We start from the raw sequence: 22,756 nt of genomic DNA on the forward strand, positions 1-22,756 counted from the left end.
TGTGTTGCTGGTTAAAGCCAGCAGGTCAGGCAGCATCCAAGGAACAGGAAATTCGACGTTTCGGGCATAAGCCCTTCATCAGGAATCTTTTGCTTTAACCAGCAACACATTTTCAGCAATATTTGGGTTAGGCTAGGGTGGGTGGGAGAACTTCTGGTCCAGCAAAACAGGGTGAATGTCAAGGGTGGGGATGTGTCAAATCCTGGGCACAGTGGGTGTCCAAAGATAGCATGTGAAAAGGGTGATGTAGGGTCAGGGTAGGAGACAATTAAGAGGTCTGTGGAAAGTATGTGGTAGGTGGTTCAGTTAGTAAATACCCAGGTGTTAGAACTTGTCCTGGGTTAGTGGTATCTCAACTGCAGCAGGACTGACGGAATTCACCCATTCAAATGGAAATTGCTGGGATAACACAGCAGGTCTGGCAGTATCTATGGGGAGTAAGCAGAGTTAACATTTCAGATCCAATGACCTTTCTTCAGTTAAATGGGTACACTAGGAGGGCTCCAGACGGAGAGGAATTGCTGAGCAGAATGTTCACTTCCTGGGCAATTCCGTCGGAGTTTGCGACGACGGGAGAATCAGAAAGGTTGAGCCTGAGCAACTGCTATCAGAGCATCGGAGAGGACTGTGCAGACATTGGAAAATAGCGGCTGTTTATTGCTCCAATGTTAACTGGGAGGAAAAAAGATGCGTGCCCGCCCATATCCTCAATCTGCTCTTCGATTGGATCAAAGTTTGACTTGACTGTCCACAGAGGGCATTGATTGGTCAGAGCTGTGAGAGTATAACAAAATTAAACTTTGGCGAAAGTTTGCGATTGAAGGCGGCGCAAAACAGGCGGAGCGGCGATGGAAGGGGCGGAAAACAAGGCGGAGCAGCACCGCGAGGAGGCGGAGCTGCCAGGACTGGGGTGCCGGTTCCTTCCTCGGAAGATTCAGGGATTCCAGTCCCATACTGAGACGCTCAGCTCTGGCACTGCCGCTATGGGACAGGCGCTGCTGCTCTTTTGCTGCCTTGTCACCACCGCCTGTCCTCGGGATGTGTCGGTGGCGGGGGTCGCTTACCGGCACCATCAGGAGGACGATGGGGTCCGGCCGCTGCCCCCGTCCCGGGAGCCCACGGACTGGAGACGCCGAGAGCAGGAATCTGGAGCCCGAGCGGATGGTGGTCCCGCTCACTGCCGCCTGGGGCGAAGAGGTAACGGTTCCAGGGGTCTTGAGGCCAATTGGGATTAGGGTGCCAGTGGGGAGTGTGGTCACAGAATTGTACTGAAGAATAAAAGCTCTAAATTTGGAACCGGACCATCCGTAAGAGCCCAAATTTCTTAAACAGTCTCCCCAACCCCCAACCCCCAACCCAACCAGGAATTTTCACCTCTTCTCGCTCTTTCCTCCTCCACCCAACTATCTCTCCTTCCAGAAGTACTCACGTCCCAAAATTTGCCCTTTTCCAAATAACCCCCACTTTACTCCATCCCGTCTCACTTATTTTGCTGCCCTCTAATTTCATTTCAACAGCTCTTCCCCACCCCTCCACCCCATTTTTATATCTGATCCCGAAGAGCTGTTGGAGGGCTTGGGTGAGCGTGGGAATGTAGATTTCAGGAACAGAGTAGATTAGGTCAGGGAGGGACACCAATCTGTATGTGTTGCTGAGCTAGGGAAGGATAGGGAGTATGGGGACGCGACGGCAGAGAAATGGCCAAATAATGGACAGTCACAATCAGCACGGTAATGCCAAGGGAGGTCTATTGAGGGCTTGTGATTGTTGGTCACTTGTCTCGTGTTAACTTTGTATTGAGTGTAAAGATTGCCAGGTGTTTCCTGGTAGTTGGACGATGTTCACCACCCACTCACCAGCGACATGAAATATCACTAACCTCAACATGTGCTGATAGCAGTAGGATTGTGCAGTCCTGTACTTGGGTAGCATTACCCATTCTACTGGCAAAACGTGCTCCATCTATTTTATGAAAGGGTGAACTTTTGACAATGACAGCAGAGGTATCAATTGTGCACACACACCTAACTTTTCATCAACTACTCTGTCATGGGATTAAAAATTCAAAGAATCTTACAATGCCGAAGGCCTGTGACAGCCCTTTGAAAGAGTTGTTTCAGATATAAGACCAATGTATCTGCTATTAAGGTAGGAAAGCCAATCAGAAATGTTATGTACATCAAGGCTGTATATACGATTAGTAATCATACTGTTGGTGCTCAATGAAAGAGGACTGTGTGGAGATACTTACTAATTTTACAAACCTGTTACAACAGATAATTGTGCTGAAATCTATACAGAGTACAGCAACAAAAGATTTACTTCACACCTGACAATGTATGGCCACTGGCTGTGTTATAGATTGCACCATCAATATGGACCTATCTTAATTTGATTTGATTTATTGTAGTCACATGCACCTAAGTACAGTGAAAAGCTTTGTTTTGGGAGCATTACAGGCAGATCACCTGGCAAACAAGGACATAGAGATCACCTGTTGACTTAGATGAAGTATTGGACAACTAACATCTCGTCTTACAACTGAACTGTTATGGTACCTTTCTTCCCATGTAATTGAATCTAACTGAGGGAAAAGACTTTAGCTTAGGAATAAACGGAAACTTTAAGATTAGCTCCTGTGTAGAAATTGTCAATAACATCACAGTTAATTAGGTTTAACAGGCTAGGACATCTGGCAATAATTTAAAAATATTTATGGGAGCTTTCCCCCCCCCCCACATGTGTTTACTCAGCTACTAGGGTTAGTCCTTTTTGTGTTTGTGCCATTGCCTTGTTGTCTAAATAATTTGGCCAGACAGTAAAGTATGTTCATCCAAAGTTTTGCAGAGGAGATTTCCCACGGGTGGAGAGTCAGATAGAATGTTCTCCTTGGAGCAGAGAAGGTGAAGGAGAAGTTTAGTTATGACTTTTAAAATTAGTGAAAAGTTTTGATTGGATAAATATACTTGGAGTTTAGAAAGGGGATGGGATGAGCTAATTGAAACATACAAAATACTGAATGGCCAGGACAGAGTAGATGTTGGGAAGATGTTTCCATTGGTAGGAAAGACTAGGAACTGATGACATAGCCTTAGAGTAAAGGGAAGACCTCTTTGAATGGAGATAAGGAAAAACTTCTTCAGCCAGAGAGTGGTGAATCTATGAAATTCATTGCCAAAGAAGGCTGTGCAGATCAGGTCACTGAGTATATTTAAGACCAAGATAGAAATATAGCTTCTTGAGTATCAAGGGAACAGGAATTACAGGGAGAAAGCAGGAGAATGGGGTTGAGAAACTTATCAGCTATGATTGAATGGTAGAGCAGAATTGATGGGCTGAATAGCTTAATTTCTGCTCCAATGTCTTATAGTCTTTATAGTGGAACAGCAATGAGAAAACAGATTTAGACAAAAGAATTAGTGACAACAATGACTTTGTGACTTGAAATGTGCAGTCTGAAAGATGATTCACTTGTAACTTAAAAGGAAGAAATGTTTAATAGTTGAACAGGACAAAGTTTCTGGTGTATGGGGCAAGCATGAGAACAACTGGATAAATATTTCAAATGGTATTGAAGTGATAGGCTGAACAGCCTCCTCTTTTTATTCTATACAATTCCTGATCCATACTGGGCAGGAATATTCCACTGGATTGAAATCAGCTGCATAGATTTGGGATCTAAGTGACAAAGTTCAGGAATCCCATTGCCTCTATATTTAGATTCTTAACTCCATATCCTGAAGGTAAGTGACGTTTTTGTTGCTGACATTGTCCAGGATTTCCTGCTCACTTTTGCAGGCCCTGACTGCCAAGAAAAGGTTTGTCGACTTTATGATCTTTAATGCGCACTGATTTTCATTGCTGCACCTTTTGCAGTCTTGGCAAGGACCCCAAGATCTAGAATTCCCTTCCAAAACCTCACCATTTCCACTTTCCCATCCCTTCTTTAAGATGCTCCTTTTTGAAAACTGCTTTGTTTACCAAGCTTTTGTCACTGTCACCTTGTGTGGTTCTGTGTTAATGTTGCTTCATCGTTCATATACATGGACTGTGCTAATTGCATTTGAGATGGTGGTAAGCTGCTGACTTGAACCGCTGATGTCCATGTATTGAAGGGAGACCCATATTGCTGTTGGAAGGAAGTTCCAGAACTTTGTGCCCAGAATGGCAATAGAATTTCAAGTTAAGATTGTGTAAGGTTTGGAGGGGAACTTGGTGGTCCTATTGTTTCTGGGATCCTCCGCCTGTATCCTTATAGGCCATTGTGAGTTCAAAAGGTGCTTTAAATAGCTATTGAGAGTTGTAGCAGTGCATCTTCTAGATAAATGGAGGGAGATTGTTAAAGATGTTGGAATAGGATGGAAATGGGATGGACTGCTTTGCCCAAGATGATGTCAAGCTTCTTGGGTGGTGTTGAATGTACACTCATCCAGGCAAGTTGAGAGTTTTCCATCACATCTATGACTATGTCTTGTAGATTGTAAACAGGCAGGAGTCAGGATGTGAGTTACTTATAGCAGGATTCTTAGCCTCTGACCTGCTGTTGAAGCAATAGATAATCGAGTCACCATTTTGGCTGTGGTAGCCTCCGGGGTTTTGCTAGTGGGGAATTAGGTGATAGTAATACTACTGAATGTCAAGAGGAAGTGCTTAGATTCCCTCTAAGGGGTTATCATGACCTGGTTCTATGATTATGGATGAATGGGGACAGTGTGAGTTAGCTAATAGGACAGTACAGACTTGGATGAGCTCAGTTTTAGAGGGTAAGAGGTTGGCAGGAGAGTGTTATGGGATCCTTAGCATATGTCCATGGTAGGAGGTAGAAATGTTAGGTGGAGACTATGACCTTGGGAGTTAGTGGGGCAGGGGCCAGGTTTGCACTCAGTCTGAATTATTAGGATGACTTGGCTTTGTTGACACTGGGAAGTGGATGCCTGAGGTTTAGGATAGGGTCTAGTAAGTCTTCATGCTACTGTTTCAGCCAATGTGGTAGACCAACCTGATTAGAGCACCATCTCTGCTCTAACTATTGCTGCCAGCATCTGTCTGCCCTCTCTGAGTCACCATTCCACAATGCCAACAAGTAGGTTACTTGGACCAAGAGGGATTGCTAGGAGAAAGTGAGGACTGGAGATCAGAGCTGAGTGGGATGTTCGAAAAGCACAGCACAGTGGTGGCACAGTGGTTAGCATTGCTGCCTCAGAGTGCCAGAGACCCGGGTTCATTTCCCGACTCAGGCGACTGACTGTGTGGCGTTTGCACATGCTCATGTCTGCGTGGGTTTTCTCCGGGTGTTCCAGTTTCCTCCCACAGTCCAAAGATGGGCAGGTCAGGTGAATTGGTCATGCTAAATTGCCTGTAATGTTAGGTAAAGGGATAAATGTAGGGGAATGGGTGGGTTGCGCTTCGGCGGGTTGGTGTGGACTTGTTGGGCCAAAGAGCCTGTTTCCACACTCCTTGGATGCAGCCTGACCTGTGCTTTTCCAGCATCACACTCTTGAGGGATTCCTAGTTCTGGATGCAAATACTCCTGGAGGTGTGACCCTGGTTAACATCACAGTACATTTCTGCAGAAGTGCTGCACTGTTGGTTGTCTGTCTTTCAGTACTAAACTGTGACCCTCTTTGCCCTCACAAGTGAACATTAAAGTTTTCATGGCAGTATTTTGAAAAATAGCAGTGGAGCACTCAGATGTGTTTGGTCACTACTTATCTCATGGGCAGCGTCTGATTATTATCACTGAAGTTTTTGCCTTCCTTGTATGTGGTGTGATTTTTACAGATTGTTTTGTGTGCATGAATTGGCTGTTGCATTTCCTACATTATAATGTTGACTACCTTTCCTAAAGTAGCTTAATTGTATGTCAAGTTCTTTGGAAAGTTCTGAGGTGGTTGTATATGGTGCTACAGAAATGGAAGGTTTCCTTTTAAAAAGGTTAAGGAAATAATTGAAAGAGGGTATGGAAAACCATGAATGGTTTTGCTGGAGTAAATAAGGTGGAAGTATTTGCAGTCATAAAGGGCTGCAAAGTTAAGAGATTTAGCAAAAGTAAAGGAATTGAAGGATATGAAGAAACACATTTTTGCATAGTGAATTGTTTGAATTGGACCATGCTGCCTGATATAGTGGCAGAAGCAGGAACAAGAAGAACACAAAAGGGAATTAGGGAAAAATCATGCAGATATTAGCAAGACTATAGAGTCTGGCACTAACTGGCTAACTCTTTCAAAGAGCTGATAGATGGGCAATGGCTTATTCCTGTGTTACATTGATTAGTGAGGAACACTAATGGGAATTGAACAGAAGTGGGTGAGAGGGTGGAAAGATAGGGTGACAAACACATTAGAGTTCATACTTGACCTCTGTTATACAGTGGCTGACCTGCACAGTGGGGATTCTAGTGGAAAGTTTTAAAAGTGCACCCACCCACCGACTGACTTTGGGGAAGTGTAGGAAGAATGTATTACATTTCAGCTTATGTAAGTTGCTAGAGGATTTCCAAATTCACGTCCTTGCTTCCAAACTCCTCCTCCACCACTAAGATCCCCTTCAGATCTGTGCGCCTGTACAATTCTAGCCTCTTAAGTATCCCCGATTTCTATCGTTGCCCTGGCATATTGGATGCGATGTCTTCTCTGAAATTCTCCCCTCAACTCTGTTTTGTCGTTCCCCACCTTTAAAACCAATCACATTGTCCTGCATCCCTCCACCCAAATCTCCTGATGTTGTTCAGTCTCAGCTTTAGTTTGACTGCCATTCCCAGAGCACCTTGGGAATTGCTTTGGAAACGCAAGGTGCCCTTGTTAACTTAAACCACATTTTTCATTCTTTTGTTTTTGTTTTTTTAACATACTATGATCTACAGCTCTGGGTGACGTGGGGGCCAATGGAGTCAGACCGTCGCGAGCGGGCCCTGAGGTTATCTTGGTTTCTGAGGGACTGGCAGCAAACGCACCCATTGCTCTGGTGGAGGCTGGAAGCCAGCTGGAATGCCAGCTGGAGGCCCGGGGAGACTTCCAGCTGGTGAGAACCTACCAGGGCAAATACCTGATGTTGAGCCAGGTTGGCCTAGACCGAGAGAAGAGGGCAGAGTACCACCTGAAGCTGGTCACCCTGAAGGACGGGAGTGCATTCCCTGCCTCACCCCCCATCCTCATCACCGTAAAGGTGGTCGATGTGAACGATAACGCCCCGGTGTTTGCAGAGAGCGCCTACCGGGTGTCCATCCCAGAGAATGAAGCGCCCAACACCACGATCCTGACTGTGACGGCCTCTGACAGGGACCAGGGCGCCAATGGCCAAATCACTTATTCCATTGTGAACTCTTCGTCCTCGGTGGGGCTCCCCGTCTCCTCACTGATCGGCGTTCACCCCGAGCTGGGCACCATTTACACACGGGTGTCGTTCGACTACGAGCAGCTGAGGGCCTTGGAGTTCGTGGTGGAGGCCCGGGATGGTGGCGAGCCCCCGGCCAGCTCCACGGTGCCAGTCAGGCTTGACATCGGCGACGTGAATGACAACCGGCCGGTCTTCACCTCACCGGGCACGTTGACTATCACTGTGCCCCTCGAGGCGGCCGGGGAGTGCGAGCCCCCTGGGCCTGAGAGAGCTCCGAGTGGGACGCCGCCATCTCCATGGCAACGTGGCGGTCACGTGGTGACCAGGGTGCAGGCGGAGGACGCCGACTCGTCTGCAAACGCCGAGGTCCGTTACGAGCTCGCGGCGGGAGGCGGGGCCTTCTCCATCGACAGCAGCAGCGGGGAGGTCCGCGCCTGCGTACTGCAGCCCGGAGACTGGGCCGTCACGGTGCGGGCCTGGGACCGCGGCCGGCCCCCGCTCTCCTCCGAGGCCACCTTCACCTTGTCGTTCGTCGCCAGCGACCCGACCCTCGCCGGCCAGAGCCTGGGCCCCCCGACCGTCACGGTGCTGTGCCTCGGGGCGCTGGGAGCCGCCGCCTTGCTGCTGCTGCCCGCCCTGCTGGCGGTGCGGGCCCGGTGCGTGGCCGACAAGCGGGACGCCCGGGCCTACAACTGCCGCCGAGCCGAGACCGCCTACCGGCTGCACCCGAAGAGACCGCCCCGGCAGATCCAGAAGGCGGACATCACCCTCCTGCGGCCGGGCGGGGGACGGAGCCGGCGAGGGGCGAACGCCGGACCACCGTCCGCCTCTCCTCCCCCTCCGCCCCAGCCAGCCCCCGAGGAGAAGCCGGGGCCGGGGCTGGAGAAAGCCTATCCCACCCTCCGGAGGGAGCGGGACTCCCAGCATCGTCAGCTGCTGAGGGAATTGGTCCGACTGTCCATGGCTGGCTTCTCGGATTGCACCCTGGAGCTCACGCAGGTCTCGCCCCACGTTCAGGTAAGAGGAGCGGGAGATACTTCCTAACTTAGGGATGTTGTTACTGAATTTGCACCTCCCCCGACCCAGAGGGAGGGACAATACCACTGCCCCATGGCAAATGCTCACCTGCATCTTTTATGATCTGAGCAGTGAGCCCACATTCCAGATATTTTCTAATCCAACTGTTCAGAGACGTCCTGTTGCACCTTCTTGGATCAGTTGGGACTTGAACCCCTGGCTCTGAGGTAGGGACACTGCCACTGCATAGGCGAAAGTGAGGACTGCAGATGCTGGAGATCAGTGGTGCTGGAAAAGCACAGCAGGTCAGGCAGCATCTGAGAAGCAGGAGAATCGATGTCTCGGGCAAAAGCCCTTCATCAGGAATGAGGCAGGGAGCCTCTGGCTGGAGAGATAAATAGGGGTGTGGGGCTGGGGAGAAGGTAGCTATGAGTGCAATAGGTGGATGGAGGTGGGGCTGATTTATCTATCCACCCACCCCAGAGACTCCCTGTCTCATTCCTGATGAAGGGCGTTTGCCTGAAACATTGATTCTCCTGCTTCTTGGATGCTGCCTGGCCTGCTGTGCTTTTCCAGCACCACTGCCACTGCGTCACAAGTGCACTCCCTGTGACAGACTGAACGGGAAGCTGTTGCCAGTGTGAGATCTGCATCACTGATGGCGGAGAAGGTGACATACAGGCTTTGTGATGCAGAGGGCCAGGCTAAACCATTGCTGACCAGTCCTACCATGCCCACCTCTTTTTTTTTAAAAAGCAGTCCTGAAGAAGGGTTACACCCGAAAGTCGACTTCTGTCTCTCCTGATGCTGCCTGGCTTGCTGTGTTCTTCCAGCCTTTTACCAGCCCTATGCCAGCTAGTGCAATTTAAATTTAAAAGAACTTAACCAGGAGCCGGAGTAGGCAATCTAGCCTAACGAGCCCGCTCTGCCATTCAATACGATCATGGCTAACCTTTTCAAGGAGTCAGCTCCACTCACCGCCCGTTCACCATAACCCTTAGTTCCAAATCTACCTAGCTTTGCCTTAAAAACACTTAACAAGGGACCCTCAACTGCTTCACCAGGCAGGGAATTCCACAGATTCACAACCCTTTGGATGAAGAGGTTCCTCCTCAATTTGATCCTAAATCTGCTCCCCTTTTATTTCGAGGCAATGCCCCCAGTTCTAGTTTCACCTGCTAGTGGAAACAACTTTCGTGCTTCTATTTTTTTATTCCCTTCATAACTTTAAATCTTCCTATAAGATTCCGCCTGCCCCCGCAGTTCCAGTGTACTCAATCTCTCCTCATAAGGCAACCTTCTCAACTTTTGAGTCAACATAGTGAACCTCCCCTGCATCCCCTTCAGTACATCCCTCAAGTAAGGAGACCAAAACTTACCAAAAAAAAGGTCCAAACGTGACCTCACCAGCACCCAAACAGCTGCAGTGTAACCTCCCCATTTTTTAAAACTTCATCCCTGTAGCAATGAAGGCCAATATCCCATTTGCCTTTTCAATTACCATCTTCACTTCCAAACCAACTTTTTGTGATTGGTGCACAAGGATACTTAGGTCCCTCGGCACAGCAACATGCTGCAATCTTTCATCATAAGTCCATTTTGCTGTTATTCCTACCAAAATGGATGACCTCACATTTATCCTGATGAAGGGTTTTTGCCCGAAACGTCGAATCTCCTGTTCCTTCGATGCTGCCTGACCTGCTGCGCTTTAACCAGCAACACATTTTCAACTCTGATCTCCAGCATCTGCAGACCTCACTTTTCACTCATGTTTATCAATACTGTACTCTATCTGCCAGGCCCTTGCCCACTCACTTAACCTATCTATATCTCTCTGCACACTTTGCTGTACCATTCATCTCCATGCCATCTGTGAACATTGATACACTACACTTGGTCCCCAACTCTTAAATCATCTATGTACGTTGTAAACAATTATCCCAATACTGATCCCTGAGGTCCACCACTTGCTACTGATTGCCATCCAAAAAAACACCACTTATTCAGTTCATGAAAGCTGGGCTATAAAGCTGCTCTCACCGGTGACCGTGATAATGATAATCGATTTGTTGTTTTAAAAAAAATCCATTTGGTTCACTTATGTTTTTAAGGGAAGGAAATCTGCCACCTTTTATCTGGCCTACCCGTGACTCCCAACCGACAGCTATGTGGTTGACTCTTAACTACCCTTTGAGACGGCTGAGTGAACCACTCAGTTCAAGGGCAATTAAGGAGGGGTAACAATTGCTCAGTCTCCCCCAGTTACACCACATCCCACAAAAAAAATGCAGCATTTGAGAATATATCCTGATGCCATTCTTCTCCTGATTGGGAAGGATTTTGAAATTAGTGCATGAAATCTCAGTTGTAGGCTTCACTGAGGCTTTATTATTGTTTATTAATCACAACAGGAGGAAATGAGTGTATCCAGAATTCATTCTGACTTGACTTAGTGGAGTTCTAACATTGCATGTTTTCTCTCACTGCTTGCCTGTCATTTTTAATATTTCAATGTTGACTGTGAGATTGATGTTTTTATTTAGCTTATCACAATCTTGCTTAAAATTTACACACTACATTTGAAGTTTATAGACAAATCTAGATAGATTATTATCTTGCATCCTCTTTCCTCTTTCTCAATTTGAAATGAATATCATATCGTTAAAAATGTGAATCATGGAGGGGCAAAGAAATATGGGGATCAAGGGACACCTCTTGTTCTTATAGTTGCAAAATTTATAAAGCTGGTTATTACAGTTCCTGGTCCACTCTCTGTCTTTCTCTCCTTGTCTATCCAGCCTCTGCAGACGCTGCTAGTGCAGGGATAGGGTTGTGGATCTGGTGGGTGTGAACTGATGGGGTGAATGTTCTGCTTCCATCCTGTAAAGATTCTGACTGTCTGTCTGTTTTTCTCCTTTTTGTCTGTTTCTTTCTCTCTCCCCAACCCACCAAGGATATTGATAGTGAGGAAATCGGAGATGGTAACAGCGAAAATCATAGGGGAGACCCTTTCTTTCTTCCTATTCTGATACTAACTCATCACGTGAATATTTCCAACAGTCACTGTATTAAAAGCTAATGCAGGATTACAAACAGTAATCAAAAGTGCTACTGGCACGTTGCATTTAACTCCTGGACTGGAATGCAAAGAAGTGATAATTCCCCATCCTAAATACTGCATGCATTTTTGGGCAGTGCCTTTTAGAAGAGGTTTGTTGACCTTGCAGAGTGCAGTTCAGAATTACCAAAATTAAATGGACTAAAAGGGTTAAGTTATAGACCAGGACATAGACCAGGCTTGGAGTATGTTGAGTACAGAAGTTGGAGTGTTTAAAATGCTAAAAGGCTCAATACAGACACGTTATTTGGTGTGGGAGAATCCAACACAAGATGGTGAAAAATTAATGTCAGAAAACACATGTTCACGTTCAGCACAGAGAAAACCTGGAACTTTTTTTTTCTCTCTCCCAAAACAACCTCTTAGTGTTTGGGTTCATATGGAGTTTGATGATTGAGATGATTGGAGTTTTGTTGAGCAAAGGTAATAAGGGATATGGAGCTGAGGTGGTTCGATTAGAACATTTTTTAATTCACACTTGGAACATGATGTTGGTCGGGCCAGCTTTATTGGCTATTCTTAGTTGCCCTTGAGGAGGAGGTGATGAGCTACATTCTTGAATCGTTGCAGTCCGTTTGCTGTAGGTAGACTGTGAATGCTACCAGGATTTTGACCCAGCGACAGTGAAGGAATGTCGATATATTTCCAAGTCAGGATGGTAAGTGGCTTGGAGGGGAACTTGTAGGTGATGGTGTTCCCATGTGTCTGTTCCCCTCGTTCTCTGGATGGAAGTAGCCGTGGATTTGCAAGATGCTGTCTAAAGATCTTTGAATTTCTGCAGTGCACTGAGTATCGGTGGAGGGGATGGAGGCTTGTGAATGTGTTGCCATCAACTGTTTTACTTTATTCTAGATAGTGTCAAGCTTTGAGTGTTGGAGCTGCACTCTTCCAAACAAATGGGAGAGTTGTATTACACTCCTGACTTGTGCCTTGTCGACTGGTGGACAGGCTATGGGGAGTCAGGAGGTGAGTTACAAGCTGCAGTATTCCTAACCTCTGGCCTGCTCTTTTAACCATTTTGTTTATGTAGCTAGACCAGATGAGTTTATGGTTAATGGAAACCTCCAGTATGTTGATAGTGGGAAATTCAGTGATGGTGGCATTGTCAAGGTATGGTTAGATTGCCTCTTATTGTAGATAATCATTGCCTAGCATTTGTATGGCACGAATGTTACTTAAAACATGGAATAGCTCCACCGTTCAGTATGATCATGACTGATCAAACACTTCTGTGCCTTTGTCCACTCCATCCCCATAACTCTTGGTATTCAGAAATCTATTGACCCCCACCTGAACTCAGTCTTGAGTACATTTAAAGATCAATCATTATCTAATTGGGAGAAGAAGCTCAAGAAATATCACTAGATTCCTTTTTTTGTTCCTGTGACGTTTTAGTTCATTCAGAGTCCTAGTTGCTATGGTGCCATTTAAGTTGCAATCTGGAGCTATGGATTGTGATGGTAGAGGCTCCAATTTCTTTCCATTAGAAGACAGGCAAGGAGAGTCTCCTGCTCTCGCTGTCAGAGAGTATTGTAACGACTTACAAGTTGATAAATGACCTGTTTAGCCTTTCCTCTGCCATCATGTCCTGGGGTGGGCCTTGAACCTAGAGCTTCTGACTCTCAGGCACAGGGACAGTGTCCGCTGCACTACAAGACTTGCCTGTTCTTGTGCAGCAAATGGAAAATATTATAATAGCCCATTAACTGTTTCTGGACAACACCACTATTTGGAAAATCCCACCTTCTTAATTCCCAATGCTTTTCACTTCGTGTGGTGGTTGATTAATTCACTTCATTGGCAAGAGGCTGACAGCAGCTGTAGTCAGGGAATCATTCCTGCGGGAGTCTTGTACAAAGCAGGATAAATTCACCACATTGTTCTCCCAGTAATGAATCTCCACTCCAGATGTGTACAAATAAAGTTCTGCCAACTCTAGGGAAGGTTAATTAAATTTCCTGCAGCTCATGGCTAATGTCCCTGTGTCAACATTGCGCTGGCTATGGGTATAGATAATCTGATTGAGGTGTTTAAGGTGGTTAAAGGAGTTGATGGGTGGATACAAATAAATTGTTTCCTCTGGGGGAAAATCTAGAATGAGGGACATGCCCTTAAAGTTAAAGCCAGGCTGTTCAGAGGTCATGTCAGGAAGCACTTCCTCACCCAAAGGGGGTGGAAATTTGCAACACAGTCTTCCTCACATTCTTCCTGCTGCCACTACCATTCCCCCCGCCTCCATAAAACATAAAGAAAGCAAAAGCTGTTAAGACTGGGGGTCAGTTCTCCCCATTGATACTCGAGGGACTGCAAATCCAGCGTATACCTGGCCTATAATCTAACCTTTTGGGCATCGTTATGATGAACTTCCTGAAGTGCAGCGCGCAGGAATGAAGTTTTCGAGATGGGGCTAACCAGAGTTCTGAACGGCTTTAACATAACTTGCACCCATTGTTGTATTTGTATTCCAGCCTGTTTTTAAAGTAAAACTCAACATTCCAGTGGCTTTTAAAATTATTTCCCTTGTCCACTGGTGCTTAACCTTTCCTTTATGCATGCCTCTTTCTGTAAAGGTCACTGGGATTTATTGAGTGGGTTTAACACAGTGAGTGATTCATGTAAAGCGGATCGTGCCACCTTTTTAAAGCAGCAACTTGAGGCTAACCATGATGAGAATATTTCAATGCTGTTGATGTCGCTACAGCCACCTCATCGGGATTAACAGGACCCACACTCTGATCAGGAACCATAAGATGTAGGAACAGAATTTAGGTCAATTGGTCCATCAAGATGGTGTCAGGATGGTGAGTGGCTTGGAGGGGAACTTCAGGGGGTGCTGTTCCCATGTATCTGATACGCTTGTCCTTCTACATGGTGGTGGTTGTGGGTTTGGATGACTGTGTGGGGTTTTTAAATTTTTGGCATTAGTCTAGCTTTTTAATTCCAAGTTTTTATTGAATTCCGATTTCACCATCTGCCATTGATTCAAACCCATGTCACTAGAATGGGAGTCCTGGGACTCTGGATTAGCCTCACTGATTATTATCACTATGGCATTGGCTTCCCTTGTGTATCTGTAGTTGTGCTCGGAAGATGCTGGTGGGCCATATTCTTGAAACATTGGTAGTTGGTTTGATATCAGTTGTCTTGCCAGATGAGTAGGTAAGAGTGACACACATTGAAGAAGGACTGCAGGTATACATAGATTCGGGCCAGGCTAGGTTCCTTCACTAAATGGACATTAAATAACCACCTGAGATTTAAAGACCATGCAATACTTCCTGCTCATTTTGGCTGACGTTATTTATTTCCAGAATTTTTAAAAAGTTATATTTCCCAGACAGTGCAGGTTCATAGCTCCTTGAAAGTGGAGTTGCAGGTAGATAGGATAGTGAAGGTGTTTGGTATGCTTTCCTTTTATTGGTCAGAGTATTGAGTATAGGAGTTGGGAGGTCATGTTGTGGCTGTACAGGACATTGGTTAGGCTACTGGTGGAATACTGTGTGCAATTCTGGTTTCCTTCCTATCGGAATGATGTTGCAAAACTTGAAGGGGTTCAGAAAAGACTTAAAGGATGTTGCCAGGATTGGAGGATTTGAGTTATAGGGAGTGTTGAATAGGGTAGGGCTGTTTTTCCTGGAGCGTCGGAGGCTGAGGGAGGTTTACAAAATCATGAGCATGGATAGGGTAAATAGACAAAATCTTTTCCCTGGAGTGGGGAAGTCAAGGACTAGAGGGCATAGGTTTAGGGTGAGAGGCGAAGATACAAGACACCTAAGAGGCAACTTGTTCACTCAGAGGGCGTTGCGTGTATGGAATAAGCTGCCATAGGAAGTGGTGGTGACTAGTACAAATGCAACATTTGAAAGGTGTCTGGATGGGTATATGAATAGGAGGGGTTTGGAGGGATATGTGCAGTTGCTGGCAGGTGGGACTAGATTAGGTTGGGATATCTGGTCGGCACAGACTGGTTGGACCGAAGAGTCTGTTTCCGTGCTGTAGATCTATGACTCCGACTAACATGGTAGGATTTGAACTGTGGTCCTCTGTTCTAATATTGAACTACCAACCCAATCTCACTGTACATAGCGAGACTCCACTACTAAACTGCTAGTTTTGAGCACACTTTTAAAAGTTAAGACCAACTGATTGCCTCCAGAAATTAATAGGCTATGTGTGTGGAGGGGGGGGTGGGGGAGGAATGTTGTGACATTTAAGTGATCTTTTCCTTTTCTGTTTTTATAGCAAATCTCCCAGCTGCTCTCCTTATTACACCAAGGACAGTTCCAAGCTAAGCCAAATTTTCGAGGAAATAAATATTTGAAGAACTACAGGTATGTTCTCTTATCAAGTCTCTTCCATATTCTCGGCACAAAAATGCTGTTTGCAATTTTGGAACAGTTAATAATTCAAGGTGATACAACGTGAGATTGATACATATTGGGAATGTTTAGGATGTGGAATTATAATGCAGTGGTTACAGACAGGGCCTAGGACAGGGAGTACGTCAGGGTCTAATAGCTGTGGCTCGGGTTGAGGGGTGGAGTTGCTATACTTGGAACCGGGATTGGTGTCCTGAATAAGGCACAATAGCAGGGCCTTTGAAATCTGCCCAAGCCCCTACTTACTGTAATAAAAGGGACTGAAGGAGTTAATAATGCCATAAACCCACTCGGGTGTTGCCAAATGGACTTTTGGGCAGAATACCTTAGGATTTCAATGGAGTAAGTCCTAACATCTGGTCAATCACCGTCATTAATAATGTTGATCAGGCAAATGTAACCTGCAACTACTTGCTGACATCCAATAAACCACATCTTGTCAACAACAGGTCACTCTTCTAGTTAGACCAGGAAGTGGTTTTCCTCAACCATAGGAAACCAAGCTGGCCCTGTGGTTGCTGACACTTTAAAGAGGATGGTAGCAGCAAAGTTCAGACTCTGCCATGAGCTTGCATATCCATAGAACAGTTGCTGATTCAGTAGTTGCCTTAAAAGCACGGATAACTATTAGTGGAAAAAAAAGTGTAAGGAGAGGTAAGTTGCAGGGGATTGGGAAAGAGCAAAGCAGTGGGTATAATTGGACTGCTGGATTCCAGAGTGAGCATGGACTTGACAGGCTGAATGGCCATCTTTTACTGTATTTTTCTGATTCCATGAATGGTTTTATGGAACATTTCCTTTTATAGTCCAAAGTACGTGCAAGTGATGGTGTCAGTCTTGGCTCAGTTGGTAGCACTGTCATCTCTGGGTCAGAAGGTTATGGGTTCAAGTCCCCCTTGGACACTCCCAGCTCACTATCTGGTTCCACGCTCCCCTGAGGGAGTACTATACTGCTGAAGGCACTGACGTTCAGGCGTCTTGCATGATTCAAGCTCCAGTTTGCTCTCCTTTTTAAAAGATTTCGGGCCACTATTTTGACAAAGAGTTTGGGAGTTCTCCTCTGTGTTCTAGATCAATATTTTTTCCAACCAGCATCACCAAAAAATAGAATTATGAGTGTGATCACATGGGTGTCACAGAATCTTGCTGTGCTATCTATGGCTGCTGTACTTCCTACATTGGCTACACTATTTTTTAAAAAAAGTACACCCTTGACTCTGAAATGCTTTTGGGTTTGAGTTTGGGGGGGGGGGGGAGGTAGCATTGGTTCCAGCAGCATTTGTTGTGGCTGTCAGACCAGTTGAGTTCCCTGTTGTACCTGCTGTGGAGATGCTGAATGGAAATGTTAGGGTAACATATACCCCACTTTGTCACCCTTCCCAGAATCACTTTCTCCTTGAAGCAAGGAGAGAGAAGAAGACTGTCTCCTCTTCTCCCTCTCGGACATCCAGACTGGGTTTTAGCACATATTCTTGGCTTTCAAGCAGCAGGTTCACTGCGTTACTAAAAGCGTGAAAGACTTGCACTCGTGCAGCACCTTTCACATCCTCCAGATGCTTGACCCAAAGTGGTTGGCAGGCAGTGAAGTAATTTTGAAGTATAGTCAGTTGCAATGTGGGGAAACATAGCTGCCAATTTGCACACAGTAAAATCTCACAAATGGCGATGAGGTAAGTGATCAGAGGGATAAAAGTTGACCAGGATGCTGCAGAGAGCTCCCTGGCTGTGGGAATTGATTTTGCATTTAGTACCACAATGGTATCTAAGTTGCAATAGACATCTTCTACATTGGTCACAGTGAAGCATCACTTTGACATAGACATGCTTCCCCTTCAGTACCCAGCTGAGTGGCAATGCCATGGCCTGGTCCCATGTTTATCTGCCTACTTGCACCTTTGGAATTGAAGATGCTGTATAAATGCAAATTCCTTAAACAAAATTATGGATCACAAAAAGAGGCTTTATGGCCCATGGAAAGAATTGTACAATTTGTTCAACTCTCTCTTTCTCTATAGTGTAGTTCATTCCCTCTTTCAGTTTCCCACCCCTTTCCTTTTCTATTCCTTCTCCAATTATTTTCTAGCTATTCACATTTTAAATCTCTTCCTGGGCATATCAGATTAAGGGGTTGTTGTCTTTCTACCTGTATCACAGGGCAGCAATGCAGGAAGCTGATGGCACGAGTCTGAAGGACAGCGGTCAGGGAGAGAGCGAGGAGGGAGACAGCGATTGTGATACCGGTAGAAACTCGCCCATTGACCGTCTGCTTGAAGAGGGACTGAATGATCTGCTGTCTAGGGGAGGCTGGACAACACCAGGTGAGGGGAGTCTCTGGGTCAGCCTGACCCTGGCAGTCTTGCAAGTCCCAGCTGCTGTGGTTGGATTTGAACCCACATCCCCAGGGAATTATCAAAATACTGAGAATGCTCAAATTCTGAAACATAATGGAGAAAATCAGGTCTGGCAGTATCTATGGAGAGAGAAAGAGTTACTCATAGAATCGCTACAGTGTAGAAACAGGCCATTCGGTCCTACAAGTCCACATAGACCATCCAAAGAAGTATCTTACCAGACCCATTCCCCTACTACTCTACATTTATCCCTAGCTAATGTACCCAACCTTCACATTTCTGAACACTATGGGCAATTTAGCACGGCCAATTCACCTAACCTGCACACTTTTGAATTGTGGGAAGAAACCAGAGCACCTGGAGGAAACCCATGCAGACACTGGGAGAATGTGGAAACCCCGCACAGATGATCACCCGAGGCTGAAATCGAACCTGGGTTCCTGATGCTGAGAGGCAGCAATGTTAACCACTGAGCCACTGTGCCAATCCAGTTAAATAGAAATAGCAGAGAGTAGATATTCCACTGTCTTTAATGCTTCTGGATTTGATAGAACTTCTTTAGAACTGATTGGACTCTCCCCACCGATGCTATCAGAAATATGTACTTTGCCCAGAGAGTTAGCCTGTGTTTCTAGGATATTATTCCAGTGTCATTATTGCAAGAGCACCCCACCTTGGTATGTTTGGCCCCTCTAGTTTCAGTTATTCACATTTCCTGTGTTCCAGAATTGGGAGCGAGGGCCAGCACAGGTGAAGAGCTGAGTCTGGAGGAGTTGTGCTGGATGTTACCGTCACCATTACCATTGGATTACAAGGAGAATGTCTTCAAGCCAGAGCCAATTGAGAATTCTCCGCCCATTTGCGATGGTGAGAAGACCACTTTCTCAACCTTCGGCAAAAACTCGATGGAGCTTTATGCTGAGACAGAGGAGTCTGCTGTCAAAGGGTCTCTCTTGACTGAGATGAGTGCCCTTTTCCAGCTCCTGCTCTCACAGAAAGCCGAGGCGTATGCGGAATCGAGCCCCGAGCTTCTCCTCAACTTTTCGGGTCGGAGGAGTATCTTCAGCGGGAGTGAAGGGGAAGGGATCGGAGTGCCACCTGGGGGCAGGTTTCCTGGGTGTGGTCGTCCTGGGAGTGGAACCAGGCATCTCCCTGTGGTGCAGGAAGCCACGGAGCAGAGAGATGGGACAGAGCTGGACTTCCATCGACTGGTTTAATGGTGAGTGAGTGATTATCATGTCACTGAGCATTTGCGGTGTTCCCACTCATTGGCATTGCAGTTACCCTCTTAGAGTCAGACAGCACAGATACAGATCCTTTGGTCCGACCAATCCATGCTGAACGTAATCTCAAACTAAACTAGTCCCACCTGCCTGCTCCTGCCACATATCCCTCCAAATCTTTCCTATTCATGTACTTACCCAAATATCTTTTAAATGTTGTAATTATGCCCCAACCATCACTTCCTCAGGAAGTTCATTCCATGCAAACCACCTTATGTGTAAAAAAAAGTCTCTAATGCCTTTTTTTGTCTTTATATCCCTACACTATTAGCATGCAGCAGTAATCCCTCTAATAATCTGTCTCCTGCTGTTATGTAGCCAATTAGCAAGCTCACCATGAATCCCATGTAACCTAATATTACCATGTGTTACCCTGTCGAAGGCTTTACGAAAATCCAAATAAACAACATCTTCTACGCTATCATCATCAATCTTTTTGATAACTTCCTTTTAAAAAAAACCCGACCAAGTTTGAAAGACACTATTTTCCTCGCACAAAACCATGCTAACTATCCCTCACCAATTTTGCCCATAAATCCTATCTTTTATGATCACCTCCCACAATTTACCCACAACCGAAGTCAGACTCACGTGTATAGTTTCCCGGTTTCTCCTTACAACCTCTCTTAAACAAAGGTACAACATTAGCAACCCTCACCTGTAATTATTGACGATGCAAATATTTCTGATTGGGGTCTTGTGTCCTAAAAAAAACAAAGAATAGCAGCTGCTGGAAATCAGAAACCATGACAGAAATTGCTGGTAAAAACTCAGCATCTGTGGAGAGAAAGCAGAGACAACATTTTGGGTCGAGTGATCCTTTTTCAGAATTGTTCTGATGGGTTACAGCGGACTTGAAACGTTAACTCTGCTTTGTCTCCAGAGATGCTGCCAGACTTGCTGAGTGTTTCCAGCAATTTCTGTTTTTCTTTTAAACCCTCTTGTCCTGTAGCAAAATGCATTGTCTTTTGAAACCAAAATGCATTTTGACTTGCAAGTATCGCTGGCAAGACTGACTCCTACTGTTCATCTGTAACTGCCTGCTAAAGTGTTAGCCATGTTTAAACTACTTATTAAAATACATTTTGTAAGCTTGGGTATTCCTGGTATTTGTCATCCATCCCTAATTGCCAAGAGGGTAGTTAAGAGTTCAACTACATTGCTGTGGTATGGAGTCACATGTTGGGCAGACCAAGTAAGACTGGCTAATTTCCTTCCTTGAAGGACATTAGTGAATCAGGTGGGTTCTGGTGATGATCCAGTGGTCACATGGTCACCATTACGGAGACTAGCTTTTATATTCCAGATTTATTAATTAAATTTAAATTCCAGAAGTTATAAAGAAGTTTTGAACCCATGTCTCCAGAGGACAGGGATTGGGTGTAACTCGAGTCATGTATAAGTTCAGACCTGATAATGATAACTGTCCTTCTAAAAGGAAGCATTCATGAAGCAATTGACGTTCTGACAACTTTGCATTTTTGTTTTGCTGAGGCAAGTGTTTTTTTTAAATATGTATTTCTAGGGTCTTTTCAAATGGCTGGAGTGAGGTTTGAACTAGGGATTTTACTTTTTGGAGTCCTGACTGTGCACACTATTACGCACTGCCAGAATTTGTTCTTATCGTAGATTTGTGAGACAATGAAGCCTGGAGGAAGGACAAAGAAAAATATTAAATTTTAATGGGAACAAGTTCACTTGGGGTTTGGGATTAGACAAAACTTCAAATTTCCCTATCCACTGATGGAAAAGTGGGAGGTGATCTATCCTGTTAGATTAGATATTGAGACCCTCCCCAATATGTGATCAAAATCAATATAATTCTTCAAGTCGAGGATATAATAGAGAAGAAGGTAGCTTGACCCATCATGCTGTGCCACCTCTTCACCAGAGATTTCCAATTGAAACCATTCCCCACAGTTCTTTCTCCACAGCTGCCTTTTTCCCTTTCAATGTAGAATGACTTTTATTAACATCCATGCCAGGTGCTTCCTGTAGCTCAACCAGGGTGTGGTTTCTTTAGTCCTGTTGTCAGAATGGATGTGTTTTTGCCAGAGGTATTCTCACAGACAATCTGAGTGATACAAAAACAGTGCCTGTGACTTCCCAAAGAGATTCTTTCCCACAAAAATGATCAAATTTACCTTTTGAGCTTGTCAACATTTTCAGACAGGGCAAACTTCCATGTAATGTTAGTCTGTTTGTTTGAAAATGTTGATTGTCTGATCATTATCAATTTTGTGGGAGCTTGCTGTTCCTTTGAGACACTCAGTGGGCTCTCGCTCTCTTTGCTGCCGGTGCTTATTGCTGCAGCATTTCAACAGTTATAGCGACTATGCTTTGGTTGTGTTTTATTTTATCACATCCTGAGGACATGGAAGGGGCTTTCCAAATGCCTCTACTTTGCACTGAAGAGCGAAGTTACGGAAGTGTGTGAACAAGAAAAAAGGATATGCTAGTGGAGATGATACAAAATGATGGGAGTAGACCCATGATATATAAACACTGGGTTGTGTGTTCGTGTGTCTGTGCCATACTTTGTAGTATTTGTTTCTTGGCATCATTATCAGTGCCACTTGGTATTTATGTTCTCCTTATAGGTTGTGTGGAAAGACAACCAAGGTTTGATGTTAATCTGTAGATTACTGACAAAGTTACTTTCTGTTCTAGATCTCATCAATCATCTTGAGGAGGTTGGGTGTCTATATCGAAGGTCATGTCCAGCATTCTGAGTGGTTTCTTGGGAGACATTGGCTGAAGAGATCAAATGGAGTGAACAATTGAGACCATGACCTTGCTGCTTGAAGTACCTAACCTGGATTGACACTCAGTGACTCTTCTCCTCCCCATCCCCCCCACCCAAAAGAAACCTGAGGCCTTCTACAGATTTGTTAATGCAGGATTGTGTGTGTGTGTGTGTGTGTGTGTGTTCGTGAACTGATGGTTAGAAAACCAAAGACTTTCACATGAAATGTTGACCTTTGTGCTTCACTGCCCCAGGACTGGACCCTGGAGCATGGGTAAGGGGTAAATGTTGTTAGTTTTGTGTTCATTCACTGAAAGGATTTTGTAAATATTTCCCTGACTTTTACTCTTACTGAGAAGAGACTGTGTGGTAAATATTTGAACTTACCCTTTGTCTATCCCAGTTAAGGACTGCAGAATATTTTTCTACCCTATTTAATGATTTTTCCCTGGCCCAATGATCATGGTGTTTTTATATATTTGTATGTTTCTTCCTTTTATTGCTTGAACTGCCTAATGTATATT

The 22,756-nt window shown here is 45.2% G+C and overlaps 1 protein-coding gene across 1 annotated transcript; it reads left to right on the top strand.

Annotated features, from left to right (window-relative positions):
* The first annotated feature begins 833 nt into the window (after nucleotides 1-833).
* Nucleotides 834-22,756, top strand: LOC132823486 (protocadherin-18-like). The gene is made up of 6 exons (XM_060837403.1): nucleotides 834-1,197; nucleotides 6,866-8,355; nucleotides 15,716-15,804; nucleotides 18,007-18,170; nucleotides 18,930-19,422; nucleotides 22,157-22,756. Exons 1-5 carry the CDS (start codon nucleotides 849-851, stop codon nucleotides 19,418-19,420), a joined length of 2,583 nt encoding a protein of 860 aa, XP_060693386.1. The 5' UTR covers nucleotides 834-848; the 3' UTR covers nucleotides 19,421-19,422; nucleotides 22,157-22,756.

The sequence above is a fragment of the Hemiscyllium ocellatum genome, chromosome 16 (genome assembly GCF_020745735.1).
Source record: "Hemiscyllium ocellatum isolate sHemOce1 chromosome 16, sHemOce1.pat.X.cur, whole genome shotgun sequence".
In the NCBI taxonomy this organism is placed as follows: domain Eukaryota; kingdom Metazoa; phylum Chordata; class Chondrichthyes; order Orectolobiformes; family Hemiscylliidae; genus Hemiscyllium; species Hemiscyllium ocellatum.